The sequence below is a fragment of the Chenopodium album genome, chromosome 19 (genome assembly GCF_948465745.1).
Source record: "Chenopodium album chromosome 19, dcCheAlbu1.1, whole genome shotgun sequence".
In the NCBI taxonomy this organism is placed as follows: domain Eukaryota; kingdom Viridiplantae; phylum Streptophyta; class Magnoliopsida; order Caryophyllales; family Amaranthaceae; genus Chenopodium; species Chenopodium album.
The window spans coordinates 6813816-6835829 of NC_137852.1; the positions used below are offsets into that span (position 1 = coordinate 6813816).

General features: G+C 37.5%; 1 protein-coding gene across 4 annotated transcripts; it reads left to right on the top strand.

Moving 5' to 3' along the window:
* The first annotated feature begins 1204 nt into the window (after positions 1-1204).
* LOC145595591 (helicase and polymerase-containing protein TEBICHI-like) lies at positions 1205-21813 on the top strand. 4 transcript variants are annotated; one of them, XM_081652005.1, is made up of 27 exons: positions 1205-2204; positions 4044-4111; positions 5052-5404; positions 5690-5924; positions 6034-6924; positions 7227-7291; positions 7611-7716; positions 7824-8024; positions 8140-8340; positions 9551-9712; positions 9788-10027; positions 10229-10441; positions 10759-11109; positions 12230-12382; positions 12487-12708; positions 13071-13289; positions 13396-13513; positions 14346-15454; positions 15849-16046; positions 17684-17943; positions 18953-19142; positions 19246-19356; positions 19433-19785; positions 20639-20747; positions 20837-20974; positions 21426-21522; positions 21600-21813. In XM_081652005.1, exons 2-27 carry the CDS (start codon positions 4076-4078, stop codon positions 21668-21670), a joined length of 6402 nt encoding a protein of 2133 aa, XP_081508131.1. In that variant the 5' UTR covers positions 1205-2204; positions 4044-4075; the 3' UTR covers positions 21671-21813. The 4 variants fall into 4 exon arrangements, with proteins under 4 accessions (XP_081508131.1, XP_081508132.1, XP_081508133.1 ...); XM_081652006.1 differs by lacking the exon at positions 1205-2204 and having other exon boundaries at positions 3597-4111; positions 19433-19591; positions 19676-19785; XM_081652004.1 differs by lacking the exon at positions 1205-2204 and having other exon boundaries at positions 3598-4111.
* The last annotated feature ends 201 nt before the right edge of the window (positions 21814-22014 follow it).

A 22014-nucleotide genomic window follows, 5' to 3' on the forward strand; every position in this document is an offset into this window, starting at 1 on the left:
CACACCATTGTCACTAATTCACTATGTTGAAGTATAACAATATTTGGTACTTATGATTTTTTACCCCAAAAAAAAAGTGAAAAGGGAAATATTAGGAGCTCATAATTTTAAACTTTATCAAGAAGTATGAACAATAAATTGAAATTGATATGTGACATGATAGAATACTATCTTTATACAAAAAAGAAATAGTCCACCTTACTCAATTTGAATGATAAATTGTGTTACTTAAATGGCAATTCTGTACATATAGTTTCTTTTTTCGCTTCTTCTCTTCCCTCCCTTCTAGATTATAATAGCATATTTTCAAGATATCATACAACAAACTAACACTACAACAAACACAAGCCAAGCCCACCATTTCCGACGTCAATTTTCTACGGCTTCGCCGCCGAATTCAATGAAAACTCTAGGTAAAAATGGTGAAATAAAGGGTATGGTTAACCCAAAAGGGTATGTGTTTTTAAGTTTCCTACTGAACTAACCATAAAGTCCTCGCGACCACCACCATCAATCACGGTCTTCTTCTTTTTCTTTTCCTTCCTTAACAATGATCCCAACAATCACCCTAGTTGTAAAGAGTGTAAATAATGGTCGAATCAACCCCTTGGGGGAAGCTTATACTTTGCGCCAGCAATTTTAACCTCAATAGGTGGTGGTGGGCTTGGTGACAATGGTGTACAATTATGGTGTCGTGGAGGAAGAAGAGTGCAGTTGGCTACTTGACTATGACAGAGGATTGCTAAAGAGAGGAAGAAAGACAATTTTATCCCAAACTTTATTGAGTGAAAAGACAATTTTAACCCTTGAGTAGCACAGTTTATTACTCATATTGAGTAATTTGGATTTTTCCTAAAAATAATGAAGTCGATCTTTTCAAAAAAAATGAATGAATAAAAGCGTTAAGATGAAAATAATATGTGATAACTTTTAACCGTTTACTCCACACATTTTTACTTTGTAGAGAATAATTACAATAATTAAACTCCTGCCAATTGAAGAAGTTGTTTTTTTAGAAATAACGCACCAGAATGATAAAGTATGTTTACAAATTAGGAAAAATTGATTCTAATAATCCCACCTTTGGCTGATTCGCTATTAATAATCCCACCTTTTGATTATTATCTAATAATCCCACCTTTATAGACGATTTTCTTCCATTGGTCCCTAACTTGTTGGTAACCGGTTTTGGTAGGTAATATGCTACATGTCACTTTTTGATTGGTTAAAAAAAAAAAACTAAAAATTAAATAAATTAATAATTAACAATAAAAAAAAAAAAAAGAAACCTCAGCCGCCCCAACCCCTTACGCCAACCCCATCACCCCAACTTCCGGCAGCCACCTCCTAAACCCTCCGACAACCCTCTTTTCCACCCTCACCACCACCGAAATTTCCTCACTCCATGACCACCCACGACAACACCCCTCCACCTTGTAATCAACCACGAAAACACAACAAAATCAATAAATTACCACTGATTCAAGATGATTATCAATGGAAGAAACCTCTTCTTTAATCGAAACCAAAGCATCAGCATTAGATATAAAAGAACGATAATTCGCCATTGCGGATTCCTACATTTGTCACCAATTCCGCTTCGCATCAACTCCAAGAAGCTATAGTTCCTGCCAGAAACTCAAAATGTCGCAAAAATTGGACCACCAAAAGTCAGAAATGGAGAAATTCAGGGAATGAAATTGACTTTGTGAAGACCATCAAGGGTGAAAGGGAGGAGCTCATAAACTAAGGTTGCTGGTAGATTGAAGTAAGAGGAATGAGACTTGCAACTTCTTCACCATTGTCGCCTAGTTGTGAAGACGATGACAAGGATAACGACTCCATGGGTTCTGGGGAAGGGGGGCGTTGTCGTTGGGTGGATCCTGGAGAGGGGAAGATTTCGATGGTGGGGGTGGGGGTTGGGAAGGGGGCCGCCGGAGGAGGAGGGGTGGGTAAGTACAGCTGCCGGAAGGGATGAGGTGGCGTGAGATTGGGATGGCTGGTATTATTTTTAATTTTTTCTTTTTAATTTTTTTTTTGTCCTATCACATAATAACACATGTCATTTAAATTTTTTTTTAAAAAAATTTACCCATTATACAGGTAACCAGTCACAAGGGACCAATGGAAGAAAATCGCCTATAAAGGTGGGATTATTAGATAATAATCAAAAGGTGGGATTATTAACGGCGAATCAACTAAAGGTGGGATTATTAGAATCAATTTTTCCTAGAAATTATTGTTTTGTTAGGCTTTTTAGGTATGAAATCTCATACCAATAAACTCTACTCCATTCCTTTAACATTTCATGACTGTATCATCCCTTAAGATTCACATTCCATTCCATTATTGAAATTTATAAACAGTTTCATGATGTAAACCAAACATTTTCAAACTAGTTTAGTCCATACCCCATAGTATGAGATGTCATACCATTTCATCCCACTTTAACAAACCAAACAACCCAAACAACCCAAAAGAAAATTAGAGGGTAAGTGGAAGTTGTGTAGGAGATGCTAGCATGCTACTAGTGAATGTTTACAAAAGAAAGTTGAGAATATTTCAATTGGAGTCAAGAATGGATTTTACTAATACTAATATTAAAATAAATATTTTACGTAGTGACCTTCTAATATTGCATTTTTCAAGATGCGTATCTTCTTTTGAAAGTTACACATTGTAACCCTATGGTACAATTATTAATAATACAGCGGCATTGCTGTTTATGTAGCCGATAACGAGGTTACACTATTTTTTCAATGACTGTTAGTGGGGCCTACTTTCCACCTACTATTTTTTTTCAATGTACGTGATGAAATATGTTGTGTTAAAGGTTTTGGGGGCCATGTTGGTTATTATGGTCTATATTAAGCTCGAATTTGGCCAAAAAAGAGTGCAATTCTTATTCATTACATGACATTATATGTTTTACATAGATTCCTTACATCTCACTGTGTTTCTACGTGAGAGGTCCATGTGTCTAACCACTAATCCACTCCCATCAAATTCCACGGTGGTCATAGGAGACCCTTTCTTCTACCATCTTCAAAATTAACTTTGACATTTCGATTTGTGGCAAGTTAATTAATAGCAACCCGTATCATCCTTCATGAATATTGATAACATCATCTTCATCCCACACATGAACCAACATAAAGTTCAATACTCCGTATATCTGAAGTAACAACACTTAACACCCAACTAGTAAGTTGACAACGATCCAAAATATTACTTCCTATTGAAGGCACAATAACTTTTGTATATATCCGGTGTACAGTAATTTACTGTACATCGGGGGTCACTTTTTATCAAATTTAGGGTCACTTTTACAATTTTTTGGGTAACTTTTATCAATAAAGTATAAATACTTTGTAACATTCATTTATGTTAGGGTAACATTTATTCATATTAGGGTAACTTTTGCTTATTTTAGGGGTAACTTTATAACGGATGTACAATATTTATTGTACATCCGATTTATTTAAAAGTTTGTGAAACTTCATATCCAAAGCTAACAAAGCTAACAACATGTTAAGAAAGGGGAGAAACAAAGGAAAAGGGGTGGGAAGGGAGTTATGTCGAGTTTTCCTTAAAAATCTCTCCATTATTAGTGAAATCAAAATTCCTTTAATTCTATCCTTTTATTGAAATTTTCTCCTACCTATTTTATTTTCTTTGTCATTTGTTATTAAAATGAATTTTAACCAATCCCTCCATGCTTCTTCATTTTCTTCAATTCAAAATGTAATTTTGTAACAACTCAAGATCAGTACCTAATCCCACTATTTAATCATTTTTCAAAAATATTTCGACTATTAAAAAATTCGAACATTTACCTCGAAGCAAACCAAGTATTCCACCCTCAAAAAAGATCTTCCCTGTAAATTTTCTCTCTTGCTCAACACTTGGACTTGGCTTCTTGTATATTGGGAGTAGGGACACTAGTTTTGTAGAAGATGGCGGTCTTTTATTAAGCATTTGAATTTGGAATGTCATCTCTCAACACTTCACTCTCAAGGTTCCACTAACAATTTCCGATTTAGGGTTCCGGCGAACCCCCAAATTCAATTTGATTATGGATTCCGACGCACCGCGAACCCGTATTGATCAGGTTTTTCTCTCTCTTCTTGTCAATTTCAATTGTTATGCAATTCTTCGTTTTATATGCTGTCAATCAGTATATGAATTGCAGTATTAATGCTGGGAAATTGAACAAAGTGCATTTTTTTTAGCGCTATTATAAATCAAGTGAATGTTTTAAGTACCTAGGGTCGATCATCCAGAAGAATGGTGACATTGATCAAGACGTGACCCACAGGATTAAGTCAGGGTGGCTTAAATGGAGAGCGGCCACGGGAGTGTTATGCGACCGCAGCATTCCCTTAAAGTTGAAGGGAAAATTCTACAGGACTGCCATAAGACCAGTGTTGCTCTATGGTACAGAATGTTGGGCTTCTAAGAAAGAGCATATTAAAAAGATGGAGGTTACGGAAATGCGCATGTTAAGGTGGATGTGTGGAAACACTTTAAGAGATAGAATCAGAAATGAGGTTATTCGCAAGAAAGTAGGTGTGGCGGGCATTGTAGATAAATTAAGGGAAAATCGTCTGCGTTGGTTTGGACATGTAAGACGGAGACCCGAGGGTGCACCGGTGCGAAGAGTGGAAGAGTGGGACCATGGAGGGATTAAACGAGGAAGAGGGAGACCAAAGATGACTTGGTTGGAAGGAGTGAGGAAGGATATGAAGTGCATGGATTTACGTGAGGATGAAGTTTTGGATCGTAAGGGATGGAGGAGAAAGATTTATGTTGATGACTACACGGAATAATCAAATTTGGTTCATGTTAGCCGACCCCACTTTTGGGATTAAGGCTTTGATTGATTGATTGATTGATATTATAAATCAAGATTGGAGGGTTTGGAATTATTTCCCTAAAAAATTGAATTTGTAGAAGATTGGAATTGTTTGACTTGGATAATTTCCCTAATTTGTGTTGTTGTTGTCGTCAATGAATGCCTAGTTTATGGAATTTGGGGTTTGAATTGACAGTTTTTCGCGTCGAAGAAAAAGAAAACATTTTCCCCAAAGACTGCTAAAGATTCATCTCCTAGTGCAAAAGGGACATTGGAAAATTATTTGGTGACTTCACAGAATGATTCTGTGAAAAGAAGTTTGGCATTGGAGATTGATTTATCTGCCAAAAATGAAAGTAAAGATACCCTTTTTTCCACTGATGGTAAATTTAGGGGTTCAGTTTCATCTGGTGCGGTTCCTGGAAACGATTCCGGGGCTGGAAATGCCAGTGGTGAAGTTGGTGGGCGGGATAAGTCGGACCAAGTTCAAGCTATTGAGAATCCGGAGCTTAAGCAGTTTCCTATGGACGTTTTGTCGTTGTATTGCAGGTAATAATTTCAATTGGGTGCAGTCATGTTTTTCATTTTTTGAATTAAAAAAAATTATGATGTTTGCAGTGTTTTTGCATGTATGATTGGTTGTTTTAAGTTTTTATGGTTTTTCGGTTGTAGAAAGATAAGCTCTTTGATTTTTGAAAGTCTGCTTGTTTCGAGGTCTTTCGTTCAAAGCCGTGTTTCTCCAGAAATGAGATAACCATGTATGGGATGGAGGGGTTGATTCTAAAGTAAAACTGCACAGTTTGTTGATATTTTATCATGTTGTATAATATGTAGCGGAATTCAAGCAAGCTCATTATATGAGAAAAATATAAATGAGCATAAAAGATGTGGGAGTCCATCAGTTCTTGTTGGGGAAGGTGCAGCATCCAAGAAAAGGAATTGTGCTGCTGAAAAAGAAATCTCATCGCCGAATCATCGGACTCCGAGTTCTGATAAAAGGGCTCCTGGTCTTGTGTCATGCAGTAATTTTTCTGAAAAGGTGGAAGGAGTTGCCAACTTTGTCACAAGGGTGAGCTTCATCTGGTTGTAACTATTGCATTTTTTTTGATTGGTGCAATTGTTACCTAACACGCTTTGCTTTGATATCGAACTATCTAATGTCCTTATTTTCACAATAGGTTGACTGTGATGAGGATTCCTCCAAGCAGCAATCCGGCTTAAGAAAATGCAATAAAACTACAAACTCCATACAATTAGTGAATGAGTGTTCCACGCCTGCTGCATTTTGTAAAAGTTTGAGTGCACGTGAGACTCCCGTATCAGGTCGTGGAAGCTCAATATTTTCACCAGGAGAAGAATTCTGGAATGAGGCTATTCAAGTTGTTGATGGTTTGTGTGCCCAAACCGCTAACAGTTTTTCCCAAGTTGCAGAAGATACAGGTATCAATATCAGCAAGACACAAGATGAAGGGGCCTCCCGTCATTGTGTTGAAGGGAGTTCAAATAATAAATTTGATGTACCAGTTGTTACTGATGCTAGCAGCTCTAAGATGACTGAATCAACCGCTATATTGCCGGACAGTTATGGGGAACCTTTGGAAATAGAAGCATCCCCATTGCCTGTTAAGCATTTTGATTTTTCATGTGATGACAAAAATGCGGACAGAATTATACCAAGTGATATTTCTTCAGTAAAGAAAGAAGATCATAGTGATGAACGTGCTGTATGCAAATTTGCAGATCTTGAGAGGCCACTAGATAAGAATGCTGTAATAGGTAGTAAAGCTCAGTTACATGCATTAAAGCATAAAGTATTGGAGGACGCAGCTCCTGTGCATGGAGCTGAAAAGAGGAGGCATAGTTTATTTAGTCCTGATAGTGACAAAAACATTTCCAATCCACAAAATAGGGAAAACGCGGAATTTGTGGCTTCCGGTGTTTCTGATGGATCTAGTACTCCTTCAAGTTCCATGCCATTGGAAGATCGTTTAGACCTCAGCCACTGGCTACCTCTTGCAGTATGTAGCATCTATAGACAAAGAGGAATAGCTAAACTCTACCCTTGGCAGGTTAGGCTTGTTACATTGTTCATTGTATTTAGCTCTTTGTTTAATAGCCTGAAGAAAGACAGTGGAAAAAAAACTTTATTTTGATATCCTGTACATTGAAGATTATTTTCTAGGTTAAACCCGTCTTGTAATTACCTGGTGCTTTTTTTTTAGCTCTAATATAGTGATCACGTATGCAGTAAGATAAATAGGGTCTTTTTGCATTTTAATTTTGTTATAGTGAATTTGCGATCGTTAACTTGATCTATACGTTCCTAGAACTGTTTCCCCATGCATGTACTAACTTGTGCTGTACTTTTTAGGTTGATTGTCTTCAAATGGATGGTGTTTTGCAGAAGAGAAATCTTGTTTATTGTGCATCTACGAGGTAAGTATTCATTCTTATGAAAAATTTATCTTGGCGAAAGGGAGTGTAGCTGTTTGTTAGATTAGATGTCATTACAGGGATATAGATGCTATCTGCATGCCAATTTCCAATCACACTGTTCTCTGTTTTTAACAGACCTAAAAGTTCCCGCTGGCATGAAAAAATAAGCTGGAAAACCACCTGCTATATCATATAACAGTTGTATTAACTGTATTGATTTCAATGCACAGTAGATGATGATTTTGTTGTTCGTTATTAGCTCTAAATGTATTACATTTGTCAATGGGACTTTATAATTTTCCTTCTCCTCCTGTAACAGTGCAGGCAAAAGTTTTGTTGCTGAGATCTTGATGTTGCGACGTGTCATTGACTCTGGCAAAATTGCCTTGCTAGTGCTGCCTTATGTTTCTATCTGTGTTGAAAAGGTTATCTTTGAACTCTTTTTGTCTTATTGTTTTGTACTTTTTTTAAAGGCAGCATCAAATGAATTGGCCATGCCTTTTCGTGAAGCATGAATTGTTATCTTTTGCAGGCAGAACATCTTGAGGTCTTACTGGAGCCCCTTGGCAAGCATGTTCGCAGCTATTATGGGAATCAAGGTGGCGGGACACTTCCTAAGGATACATCAGTAGCTGTCTGTACTATAGAGAAGGCCAACTCTTTAGTTAACAGATTGCTGGAAGAAGACAGATTATCAGAAGTGGGAATTATTGTGATTGATGAATTGCACATGGTTAGTGCACTACTCTTTAGTGTACTACTGCACATCTGCACTTTATGTTATTTTTATGCCTCCTTTTTGTAAATCTAGTCTTAAGTTAATTTATGTAGAATTTGTTTTGCACTAGGTTGCTGATCCCAGTAGGGGATATCTGTTGGAGCTTCTATTGACAAAGCTTCGTTACGCAGCTGGTGAAGGTAATGGTGAATCATGCAGTGGAGATAGTTCTGCCACAAGTAGTGGTAAGGGTGATATAACTCATGGTCTTCAAATTGTTGGGATGAGTGCTACAATGCCAAATGTGGCAGCTGTTGCTGAATGGCTTCATGTAAGTATCACTCATCACTGTGTGTTTCCAATTGGAGTCGACTCTAGTCATGTGCATTAAACTTAATCATACAGCATGTATCATTACAAAAGAGTTGACCTCCTAGCTTTTCTTTAGTCTTTAGTGAAACATCATTTTATTTGTTTTTGCTCGTGTACCCTCTATGTGTGTATGCTGTTGTACGATCGAGGGAGACAACAAATTTAAAAGTCGGGAAAAATTGTTAGGAACTACACGCTTAATAGGGGTATCTGTGAACAACTACTTGCTAAAAATTTTTATCAAAAAAACTACCTCTAAATTTAAAAACTTAGAGTAGCACTACCCATTTCAACTTTCCGGCAACAAACTCCGGCGTGTGGGCCCCACTTGTTTCGTAATGGAAAAACATGGAAAAAACGTGTGTTTGGGGGATGAGATTGTGCTCCCATGGAGATTATAGGTTGTTATCCATACTAAATTACACTTAAATTCATTCCCATTACCGGTTACCAAACAAGCTGTAAGGGTTTGAGGCTGAACATGCTTGATTCATGGTCTCAGACCCTAATTATGGTGGGAAATGTATTGGGTTACACTAGTGATAGTAATAGTAGTAGTAAATTGGGTTGTACTACTGGGCAATGAAGTCTGGTTTCTGTTTCTGATGCAGTAATGCTTTAGCAAGTAGCTTTACTTGTATGATTGGATCACTTGTCTCACTAAGTTTCTGGGCAAGTTTTCTTGTATTGGATTCCTCTTATATTTTGCTCCTCCCATTCCGATGAATAGGAGAACAATACGATAAAAGTTTAATTATATCTATTAGCCTTGTTGTGGCAGTGTATAAAAAAGGGTGTGCCCGAGACACGAGGTGATTTCAATGAAGCGTAAGGACCACCCAAGGAGCAACCCCCCGAACTTTTATCTATTTATATTAAGTGAGCCTCGCTTCAATAAGGCGCTGATGAATTTCGCCTTATCAAGCGAGGCTCACTTCGTTGGTCTATTGATTAGATGATATGGTACAGGGATTGAAGTCTAAACCCCTGGTCTGAACTAAAAAAAATAGCTGTTTGACTAGTTCACACTAGAAAGATGTATTGTTTTACTTTGTCACTCTCCACTCTCTGGATTTTGGTTTCTGAGACCTGTATCGGTGTATTCTTATCAAAGAAACAATAAATTAATAAATGTTCACACCTTATTTCTGCTTTCCTGTCCCTTTTAGGCGGCATTATTCCAGACTGAATTTCGTCCAGTCCCTTTGGAGGAATTTATAAAAGTGGGTAATAATATCTATGACAAAAAGATGGAAGTTGTTAGGACTATACCTAAGTCAGCGGATCTCAGAGGCAAAGATCCAGATCATGTCGTGGAATTATGTAATGAGGTATCTAATTATATTCATAGTTGAGATTTCCATGTGTTACACACTTTTTTAAATGACGGACTTAAATGTTCTTAGGTTGTTCAAGACGGTCATTCTGTGCTCATTTTTTGTTCAAGTCGGAAAGGATGCGAGTCTACAGCTAAGCATATCTCATTGTATCTCAAAAAGTTTTCTGCCAAAATCCAAGAAGAGTCGAGTGAATATAATGATGTATCCTCAGCCATTGATTCTTTGAGAAGGTGTCCTGTGGGTTTAGATCCTGTGCTGGAGGAAACTCTCCCTTCTGGTGTCGCTTATCATCATGCTGGCCTCACGGTAAGTACTGCAGTACACTGTACATGTGCATATAAATGAGCTGCAATTGTTGTCTAAAACTTATATATGGGTATGTCAACTCCTGTTTTTTTTGGTACAACAGTTACAACTTTACAGGCTTTTTTACTGATATATAGTCTGAGATATTGACCAATTTCAGCAGTTGGCTTTCTGAAGAGTTGCATGTTATACTTTGTACAGGTTGAGGAAAGAGACATTGTTGAAACCTGTTATCGTAAAGGCTTAGTACGTGTCCTAACTGCCACATCTACTTTAGCTGCTGGTGTTAATTTACCTGCTAGGAGAGTCATATTTCGGCAACCCAAGATTGGCCGTGATTTCATTGATGGGACACGATACAGACAAATGGCTGGTAGGGCTGGTCGAACTGGTATAGATGCGAAAGGAGAAAGTGTATGTTTTTACTTCTTTTTGCTTGATCAATATTCCAATACGTTTGAGGCCTAGTTATCTAATTTGCTCATGAATATTCTTGTTTTTCAGGAGTTGTGTAGTTTTACTTTAGGGGAGAGAGGGAGGGGAAGAGGGGCCTCTAATGTTTGCTAATTCGATTTTTATGTGTGACGACTTCAGTTAATGTTCCATTTGATGTGTCCAACTTTTGCTTAGCTTTGCTTTCAAACCCTAGTAAAATTGTACTTGCATCTGTTTATAAACTGAATGTGCCTGTTGGGCTGTTGCAAATGATGTACCTTTTTTGGCTGAGGCAGGTTCTTATATGCAGACCTGAAGAAGTTAAGAGAATAAAGGCCCTTTTGAATGACAGTTGTCCACCACTGCAATCATGTCTTTCAGAAGATAAAAATGGAATGACTCATGCTATCTTGGAAGTTGTGGCTAGTGGAATTGTACAAACAGCTAATGATATTCATCGATATGTGAGGTGTACTCTCCTTAATTCTACAAAGCCATTTGAAGATGTTGTCAAATCAGCACAAGATTCTCTTAGGTGGCTCTGTCAGAAAAAATTCCTTGAATGGAATGATGATACTAAACTATACAGTACCACTCCTTTGGGACGAGCAGCTTTTGGCAGTTCTCTGTCTCCAGAAGAATCTCTTGTAAGTACTGTCAGTTACCTGAACATCTAGCCATCCTCTCTTCCTGTTAGACTTGCAAACCTTACCAGGAGTTGGCTTCTCCTACTGAATAATTCAAAATTGATTTTTTAATTTATTGGAGTTAAATTATCTGGTTTTGACCCTGAAACCTGAAATGAACTGATTGAACCAAAACTGATCGAAAGGTCTCTAGAGTTGATTCTGACCTGTGCCTCCTCCAACGACTCAAAAAATTTCATATGTTAAAGTTTGCTCATGTTTTTGCATGTTACAATTTTGAAATATTTCAGTACATTTCTTTATAAAGGGAACTTTTTATATTTACATATTAATGGTATCAATACATTTAAGCTTTGGATGTTCGTCACAAGAATATTGATCTGAGCTGAAATAATGGAAACCTATTTATATCTAACTTGAAGAGTCGAATACCTGACAACATAGAATCTGACCTGATGCAGTAAAATTGTCCTATATTGACTGGATTGTACCCATTACGATAGTGATCCACCCTGAAATTAACTGATCTGCAACATCACACTTAATTTACGTCTCAACTGAAATAGAGTTGAACCGAACAGCATACAAAGTAGGTCAAATTGATCATATCTAGAAGGCCTGGGAACATATCATTTTGACTAGGTTTCTTGGAAATTGGACAATTCAAGGTAATGATTTTGTTAGTGAAAACTAAGAGTTGCTGTTGAGGTTTTGTACTTCCTCCGTTAACTATGACTTGCAACAAAGGGGGTGTTGTGGACTCCTAGGCAAAATTTGTTTGTGAGAGTAAAATGGAGAGAGAAAAAGTTGGGTGCATGTGATGAGGAGAGAGATAGAGAGAAATGATTACCTAAAAAGGAAAGAAAACATTTGTTGCACATAATAGTTAGCATCCATTTATAGTATATGTTGCAAATAATAGTTAACGGAGGAAGTATATATATTCAATTATCAAGATAAATTCGAACTTCTGCTCCTTCATTGTTTGACAGTTGATACTGTTGCTGAAAAGCTGTTTCTTATTTTTAATATTATGTTTTATTTCTTGTATTTTTATCCAGGCTGACTTGCTTACCTATTTGTGTTCCAAGTTTCTAAAATCTACTTATTTCTGCTGCAGATTGTTCTGGATGATCTATCACGTGCAAGAGAAGATTTTGTTCTAGCATCTGATCTGCATTTGGTTTACTTGGCAACACCAATAAATGTTGAAGTTGAGCCCGATTGGGAATTGTTTTATGAAAGATTTCTGGAGCTTTCGTCCTTAGACCAGGTACTTTGGGATTTTTTCTTATTAAGACGCTATTCTTGGATTGAACTTGGTTCTTTTCTTGTACTTCGTTACTTACATGTTTTGTGTAACTTTCTTAAATATAGTCAGTTGGCAACCGTGTTGGAGTCATTGAGCCATTTTTGATGCGAATGGCACATGGGGCACCTGTGCGTACTGCAAGTCTATCCAGAAATGTTATCAAAGGATTGCATAGCCGAATAGATTCCCAACTAGGAGTCTCAAAATGCAATACCCTCTCTGATGAGCAGTCTCTTCGTGTTTGCCGACGTTTTTATGTTGCCCTTATCTTGTCACGATTGGTGCAGGTAGTCTCTTTTATCATTCATGTTTATTGTGGGGATTCCCCTTTTTCTTTCTTCGCTCTCTGCTTGCTCTTTTGTGCTATTTTGGGCTACTTTGGCATGTGTTTTCTTGATGACTTATTTTCAATGTAGCATGTTTTATCACCGTCCTTCATTTCTCTCAACTTAGACATTGATATTCACATGCTCTTTTTTTTTTTTTTTTTTTTTTTTTTTTGTGTATTGATTATTATTTTTAGGAGTAGTAAGAGCTTGTATTAGGTTTTTCTTCAATATCTTTCAGTAAAATAGACCTTTTATCTCTTCAAATCCTTGCTTATGATGTTTCATCTATTAATCTGTTTGTATGTCAATACCTGGTTAAGGAACTACCAGTTGGCGAGGTTTGTGCAGCCTTCAAAGTAGCACGGGGAATGGTTCAAGCTTTACAAGAGAATGCTGGAAGGTTTGCATCAATGGTTTCTCTATTTTGTGAGAGACTCGGTTGGCTTGATCTGGAAGGCTTGGTTGCCAAATTTCAAAACCGTGTTTCATTTGGAGTGAGAGCAGAGATAGTAGAGCTTACTACTATTCCATATGTAAAGGTAGATATCGTGATGTGGTTCTGTATAGTGCTGTGGACTTATTATTCATCCTTTCTGTGTGCTTGTTAGCCAGCTATCCCATATGTATTTTCTTTTATGAATCTAGGGCTCTCGGGCTAGAGCATTATACAAAGCTGGCTTGCGTACTCCTTTGGCAGTTGCTGAAGCTTCTGTTGCAGAAATAGCAAAGGCCCTCTTTGAATCATCATCTTGGGCTGCATCAGGTGAGACTCTAAACTAGTTATGGCCTTTTTGGTGGACTATTGTGTGGATTTGTGTCTTTATCTGGTATTCTGGGTGTGTGGATAAGTCAAATAACTTTTTCAACTAATCTTCCTTTTCATCTTAGAATGTCTTTCCCTGATTTTGTGGAATCTAAATGAGAATTCAGTCCGCTTTTATTCGCATCACTTTATTATGCCAAAACCAGATCAAGTAGCAAAAACTTGCAATTATTTTTCTTGCTGTTATATCCCTCATTTGTGCAAAATACTTAAGATGTCATTTATCCTTACATGGTCACTGGGTTGTATTGGAATACTTGTGATGAAGGTTTGCTTTATATAGTACACGAAATCACTTAAATCTGGTGTAAACCATACTTTCGCATGATGAATGTATTGAATGGTCTCTAGACTGATTACCCTATTTTGTTAGATTGTTCAATCAATTAAAGTTTCACAAGCATATTCACTCAACAAATTTTTAGCAATTTTGTATTTCTATTATAATTTGGTTCCATGGAAGAATCATGTTTCATATTTCCTCTTTTCCAAAGTTTTTACATGTTTAGAAATCTTGAAAGTAGGTAACAGGGTGTTCTTTAGATAATTGTAACATTCAAGTTTGGGCATTGATTTCTGACTAACAGGAATTGGACATTGATTTGCTAATGGGCCTCTAGTCTGATTACCCTATTTAGTTCAATTTGTGGGAAATCTTTCTGGGGAATTAAGGGCTTGCTTTTCTGCTATTGAGCTTTCCCTAAATTAATTTTTTTTCCACCTAGATTCAAAACCCTCTGATTCTAATAATGGGACTTGGCCAAAATTTCAGAAAATCAAGCACAGCGGCGTGTTCATTTGGGAATAGCAAATAAGATAAAAAATGGTGCGAGGAAAATTGTCCTTGATAAAGCTGAGGAGGCGAGAGTTGCTGCATTCTCGGCATTTCAATCACTTGGACTGAGTGTTCCTCAACTTTCTCATCCTGTCTTGTTGCCTGCTTCTGGTGAAGCGACCAACTCTTCTGGAGAAAAAAGTACCAGTAGCTCTTCTCACCATAAAAGAAAGCATTTCTCAACTGAACTGATTGAAAGAAAGGGGAATGAAGGTGCTCCAGATTCTGATGCTGGAAGGCCGGCAAAAAAATTAATAATTGGCTTGGAAAATTCAGCTGAGGGAAAGGCAGTCAATTCCTTGCCTGGTGCTTGTGCAATTCGAGCTTCTTCTACATCAGTTGAAGTTCCAGTCGAGGCCACAACATCCTCGCCTTGTTTGGGTCAGAATGATACCATGGCATGTGTAGGAGCTGTGATTGAGGGAGACCGGAGACGAGAGAGAAATAATGAGTGCACTGGTGGCAATAAGCAACGTTGTAATGAAAAAGGTCCCATTAATGTGGCCAGTGCAAGCAGTTTAGATGCCCTTTTGGATCTTTGGGAATCTGTTGGAGATTTTTATTTTGATATACACTTCAACAAAAAGTCTGAAGCAAATTCTATGGTTGCTTATGAAGTACTGGGCATTGCCATTTGCTGGGAAAATTCACCCGTGTATTATGTCAATCTCACCAAAATTTTACAGAGCAGCAATTTTGACTCATGTAACAATGAAAGTTCCGGGCAAGTTAATTCAATTGATGCAAACATTTTGTCAGTTACAGAAATTCTCCGGTGGAATAGGATTGGTAGTTTACTGGGGAGGACTAGCCTTCGAAAATTCACTTGGAATTTGAAACTTCAGCTTGTAGTGTTGAAAAATGCTGTTCTTTCATTGAATAAAAACAGCTTGAGTCAGACAATAAAAAGTACAGCCATTGAACTTGTTGACGGATCTTTCTTTAGGTTGCCTAAGGTTATTCTGCAAAATGGAATAGACATCTGTATTGTAGCTTGGATCCTTTGGCCTGATGAGGAGAGGAGCTCCAATCCAAATCTTGAGAAGGTAGTTCTTTGTTGCACTTCCTTTATGTCAGTCAGTCCCCTCCAAGTAGATTACTAAATATGGTTGATGATGGTGTGTCACTCAGTCTCCGTGCAGTATTATATTTTAATGTTTTTCTTTGCTATTTAACAGAAATGAAAGAGAAGCCTTTGTGAGTTTCCATTGTTTTGATTTTTTATAAAATGCACTTTAGTATGTTTTTGAAACAACCATGAATTTGAGCTCTGTGATTGATAACAAAAGGTCACTGCATTTCACTATTTTTCACGACTATATTGTTATTTAATTGTGGCTTTTCAGTTTCTATATGACACCGACACAGAAAAGCGTTTCATGTTATGCTTGATTTAATGTCTAGAGCTGTGCTTATTGTTCTATGTTATCTGTTAAACAGGAAGTTAAGAGGCGTTTAACTAATGACGCAGCAGCAACAGCTAATCAGAGTGGAAGGTGGAAAAATCAAATGCGAAGAGCTGCACACAACGGATGCTGTCGCCGTGCTGCTCAAACGCGGGCCCTACAATGTGTTCTTTGGAAATTGCTTGTTTCTGAAGAACTTGTTGATTCACTTTTGGGAATTGAACTTCCCTTGGTAGGGTTTATATTTGCTAGCTTATATCTATTAACTTATATAGTTTATTGGTTGGATATACTTGTGGTTGATTTCTGTTTGTTAACTCATTTAACACAATGATAAAATACGTAAAGTCAGTGTTTTTTTTGTCCTCTGTGGGATTTCTTTCTTCTTGACATACTCTCCTTATTTTCTTTGCTTCTTTCACCTTTCTGTATGGATCTTCATGAAGCCCTTGGCACTAATATGTAAGGGTCTTCTTGAATACATTTGCCGTTGTACTTCATAAATAGTCAAAGCCTATGTCTGTTTAACTATCTATGTTTTGTTGTACTGTTAGGTAAGTCTAGTTTGTTAGCAGATTTATTTGACCATATAGATGGCTAGTTATTGCTGATTATATTTGCTTTTATTTTTTATTTTTATTTATTTTTTCACGGTCTTCTTTAGGTGCAGAAGCATATAAAATTTATTTTTTGAAGACTTGGCTACTTAAATTAACTGAAACTATAGGGTTTACATCTGAGCAGATGTTACAGGCAATCTGTTGTGGACATGAAATATGATTGTCCCCGTCCCTTTGGAATATCCCATCCCTTTGGAATACGATTGTCATTTACTCAAGGGTCAGAAGCTGTTTCAGAATTGATAATGTTGTACAATCTGTTGATTTGAAAGGGTTTTGTATTTGTGCTAGCTGTCTCTGTGTGATGGCAGCTTGGATGGCCTAAAATTTAGCAGTAGTTTCTTGTCACACCAGATAGAGCTCTTAAATTTGCAATCCATTGTCCTTTATAGTTGGTATAAAGCCTACAAACCCCGTCCATACCTTCCACTAAGGTAGGTGTAGACCAGAGAGAAATAAGCATCCACACTTATCATAAGTTTTTAAATGGAAGGTTGTATCCAATGTTGGGTTATTTATGTTCAGGGGATTTGATTGGGTGGTATAGAACTCTGATACAATCCTGTTAAGGGCTTTGAACCAGGTTTGGATGGGGGTAAAAGCAATTATGATGTTCCAAGAAGTAATATTGGTTTTGTAATTGGAGGTAATTTTTTCTGTTAGCCAATGCTGCAAAGAAAGGGTGAAACAATCAGGGGGAGGTCTCAGTAGAATTCAAGTTTCTTTTGCTCTCAGACAATTACTAAATACACTAGGTGTTTTTTTTTTTTTTTTTTTTACTTCCATGGCAAAAGGCCCAAACGTTTGGGGAGGAGAAGATTAGCATGGAGTATCTCTTCAGGCATGCCATAGTATAAATTTCTGCTTCTCAGGTGGTCTTAGCTGCCACATCCACTTTTTAGCTTGACCAGTTTCTTGGCAGACCAAAGGATAGAGGAGGTCTCCGAAAAGTTGAATTATGATTAAATCCCCAGAGAACATAAATAGTCTTTTGATAGTGGTGGGTGGGATTGACATGGCTGGGGTTTCCTTATTATGATGTGGAAAAATTTGCTCCAGGTCAGAGAGTTCCCATCCCGTTTACTTGAAATTTAGGGTAGGCAAATTTTGTCGTGATGTTTGTTGATTGGTTTTTTTTGCTACTTAATCGTATCGAAATTTGGAGTTTTCTCAATTATTATACCATTTTGTAAATTTTGTTTTTTTAAAATTTAAACTTTGTAATTATTTATCTATAATTCCCCTGCAGGTTCATGTCCTTGCAGAAATGGAGGACCAGGGAATAGGTGTTGACATGGAAGGTTGCCTCAAGGCACGGCAAGTGATTAGTAAAAAGCTTAAGATTCTTGAAAAGGAAGCTTACAAACTTGCTGGCATGGTATTTTCACTGAATATGCCTGCAGATATTGCAAATGTGCTCTATGAACACTTGAAGCTCCCAATACCTGAAGGACACAACAAAGGAAAACAGCATGCCAGTACAGACAAACATTGCTTAGATGCGCTAAGGTACCTTCTTGTATCTAATGGTTATGAGTTGCTTATTTATCTTTGAGGTACTCTCTCACTGGTTTTGTAGTGAAATTGCAAGCTTTTCACTTTCGGACAGATTGTTTTGGCTGTCCGATTTATTTTATTTTTTGTTTTTATTCCCCATCGTTACTAGTGTCTCATTCCTTCAAAATTTGTTGCTATTTCTTTTCTACCCTAAGTTAAACTCTTCTAAATATAGGGAATACTGTTTTGCTCTGAGATCTGCTATCTGAAAATGGTGGTCTTTTATAGTCTTTTCACTCTTTTGGTTTTAGCTAACACTTTGATGGTCTAAGATGTATACTTGATATTTGATGATGAATTTGAAGGTTTTGTGTCATTCACAGTGGTGTCACGATATAAAGTGTGACTTTGATCCTTCAAAGCACTATTTTTTCTAATGAAGTTTGCAAAGCCAAGCCTTCAAAATTTATTTTCTATTGATCTCATTTGAATGGCTACTTTCTGTAGTTCTGTCTGCCACCATAATTTACAAGGAGACCTTTGTATTGCTGTCTATGCAGAGCAATGCCCTTAGGGATGATGATATTTACTCGTATAATTTTGTGGGCAATCTATGGTAATGAAATTAATGATAGAAACAAGGTTTTTCAATCGGACTTTGCTGGGGGTGGGGATGTGTGTGGGTGGGGGTGGATGTGGGTGGGACTGTGGGAGTGTGGGTGTGGGTGTGGGTTTGGGGGGTGGGGGTGAGTGGGTGGGTGGGTGGGTTTGTGTGTTAGACTATATTCGTGCAGTAAATGTTTTTAATGTATGTATATTGCTGCAATATACTTCCTCCAGAAAGAAAATAAGTTGGCATTAGACATGGATTTTTCAGATAGGAGAGAGGCATTAATTGATGCATCACTTTGTACATCTTATGTATGTTTGATTTTAGCAAAATGTTGAACTTATAAGACATTACCAAGTACTTTCTATATGTTAATCTTTCAGTGTATTATGCTAACTTTCTAATTTGCAGGCTTGAACACCCTATTGTTCCAGTGATTAAGGAGCATCGGACATTAGCAAAGCTCCTGAATTGTACTTTAGGATCAATATGCTCTTTAGCAAAGCTGTCTATGAGGACACAGAGGTATACATTACATGGCCGTTGGCTCCAAACTTCAACAGCTACTGGACGACTTTCAATGGAGGAACCCAACCTTCAGGTTCAGCATCCTTTTCTGGTTGAATATCTGTCGTTTGCTCTACTTTCTTTGTCATTAGCATACAAAAATTTAGCTGAATTGTTGGTGCATGGAAAATTTGCAGTGTGTTGAACATGTGGTTGAATTTCGAATGCATCAAAATGGTGATGGTCAATGTGATTCTGATGGTATAGATTATAAAATCAATGCACGGGATTTTTTTATTCCAACTGAGGTAAGGCAGATGCCTGTACTCTTTTGTTTTGTTTACTTCTATACGAGCATTGGTAGCAATTGATGTTTTCTTTCAGGAAAACTGGCTTCTCTTAACAGCAGATTATTCTCAGATAGAACTGAGGTTGATGGCTCACTTCTCTAAGGACGCTTCTCTAATTGAACTTCTTAGTAATCCTCATGGTGATGCCTTTACGATGGTAGCATCTAGATGGACAGGCAAGCTGGAATCCAATGTAAGCTCTCAAGAGCGAGACCAAACCAAAAGACTAGTATATGGCATTCTTTACGGCATGGGTGCTAATTCTCTTGCTGAGCAGTTGCACTGCAGTGCAGATGAAGCCAAAGCGAAGATCCAAAGCTTTAAAGATTCTTTCCCAGGCGTCGCTTCTTGGCTTCATGAAGCTGTTGCATTCTGCCGTCAACGCGGGTACATCCCCCCACCCCCCCCACCCCCACCCACCCACACACACACATACACACACTCAGTATCCATTGGTTTTTTTTATCTTGTCTTTCATTCTGCGCTCATTTTGGACTGAGAAGATTTTCATTGGCATAAGAATGATGTCCTTGTATAATGAATAGGAGTAATTTAACTCTCAAGACAAAAAAAAAAAAAAAAAAAAAAAAAGAAAAAAAACTAATAAACAAAGCAAACAATGATTTCCTCCTACTTGGAAGAGTAATGAAGATTTCTTCACTTTTACCTCATTTGAAGGGCTAGAAATCAAATCTTGAGTAATTTCGCATAGAAAACTGTTTAGTCTATGTAGTAATTTCTTTTGTTTTGAGATTCAAGGTTTAGCTAGAAAGTAGATGACTAGCTTTGCTTCACTGCTCTTGTAGTTTGCTAGTAACTAGCATTCCAATATCCTGCTGTATATACAGTTATACACGTTTAACGAATTGGTTATATATATGGTCTGTAATCAATGTTAACCTGTTCTAATTAGTTTTGCTCCACATGCTGTATTGCTGTCATAGTGTATCCAGCACACTGAGTTTAAGGGTCCGTTGTGATGTTAGGGAAGTTTAAGAACATTGTTTTTTTTTTTTTTTTTTTTTCCTCTCCTTCTGCCCCGCTTGGAGAATATAAAATTACTACCATTTTTGCTGCCATTTTATTTTGTTTCGTTTCCAAAAATCTATGTTATAAATCATGTGAAGCAGTAATTCATCTTTAGCTTCATGAGCACTACATTTAGGTCCTGCCACTGCTCCCCTAGTTTCCACCTTGTCAGACATTGACAAGTACCACTTTGTCCATCTTTGGGGTGCAGATATGTGCAGACTCTTAAGGGTAGAAAACGTTTCTTATCAAAAATACAATTTGGTGATGGTAAGGAGAAAGCTAAAGCTCAGAGACAAGCTGTGAATTCTATATGTCAGGTACCATCTTCTATTTGCTTGATCAATTCTGAGACCTTGCTTAAGGGAAAGGGAATTTATATTCTATAATTCGCATCTTCATCTAACAGGGTTCTGCAGCTGACATAATTAAGATTGCAATGATCAACATATACTCTGAAATTGCTGGATCCGAGACACATAGCTCTACAGATGCACATGTGACAAAATTTTCCATGCTCAAGGGTCGTTGCCATATTCTTTTGCAGGTTTGCCATACATATTGAATGGTGTTTGATTTATGAAATTTGGAAATTTGATTTAATCAAAGTACCTGAGGGTTGGGAGACGTTTTGTACATCTGTTGTACTAAAAAAATTCTCTGTCAGAGTACCATCAATTAGCCTAGCAGTCAGGAAAATTGAATGAGGCATTTCACATCTTTGGATCGATTTGGGTACTGACATATAGCCGGCAACAAGTGGGGTGTGTTTGACTGGAGTATCTTGTTGTCACTCCTCATCATGCTTGACAGTAGCTCTTGCTGTCATATATGCTTCATCATCCCTGTCATAATTATGCTTTATACCTGTTTTTCTGTCATCATCATACTTGTCACATTTTATGCCCTATATTATGTACATGGTTCTACACTAATGTTATTAATATTCTGAGCATGTGTTCAAGATATATCATTTAAATGTTTTCCTTCACTGCCAGGTGCATGATGAGTTGGTTTTGGAAGTTGATCCGTCTGTTTTACGTGAAGCTGGTTTATTGCTGAAGACGAGCATGGAGAGTGCTGCTTCCCTCTTAGGTTTGTGTTGACGATTTGCATGATAATAATATTGTTATCCAAATTTCAATACTCATCTGTATTTTATGGTGTTGCAGTCCCTCTACAAGTGAAGGTGAAGGTTGGCAGGACTTGGGGTTCATTGGAGCCTTTCAATGTCAATGACTAAAGAGGATAAGGGTGCTTTATATTCGAAGTTTCTCCATCTTGCTGGCAACCAGTGGGGTTCAATTGTGACGGTTGTATCTTGTTGGGTTGCAAAGGAGGTTAGATTTGTGCAAGAGATGAAGGAGAAACACCACCATGCGCCCTTCCATTGTCTGGGTGTGGCCATTGTCTGGGTGTAATCTCTGAACAGATGAGACTAGTTGAGCTTGAGGCCTGAGAGTGATGGCTCGAAGTCTGAGAGAGATGGCTTGAAATTCAGGGATATTTTGCATGGAGGCAGTTGGAATTATTTGAATGGAGCTATTATTTAGAGCTGAAGGAATGGGAATTGATTCCTGGTTTTAG

Coding starts and splice junctions, on each gene's coding strand:
- LOC145595591 (XM_081652005.1), top strand. CDS start 4,076: ATGGATTCCGACGCACCGCGAACCCGTATTGATCAG. Junction 8,341..9,550: donor CTGTTGCTGAATGGCTTCAT/GTAAGTATCACT, acceptor TGTCCCTTTTAG/GCGGCATTATTCCAGACTGA. Junction 20,975..21,425: donor GTTGCCATATTCTTTTGCAG/GTTTGCCATACA, acceptor CTTCACTGCCAG/GTGCATGATGAGTTGGTTTT.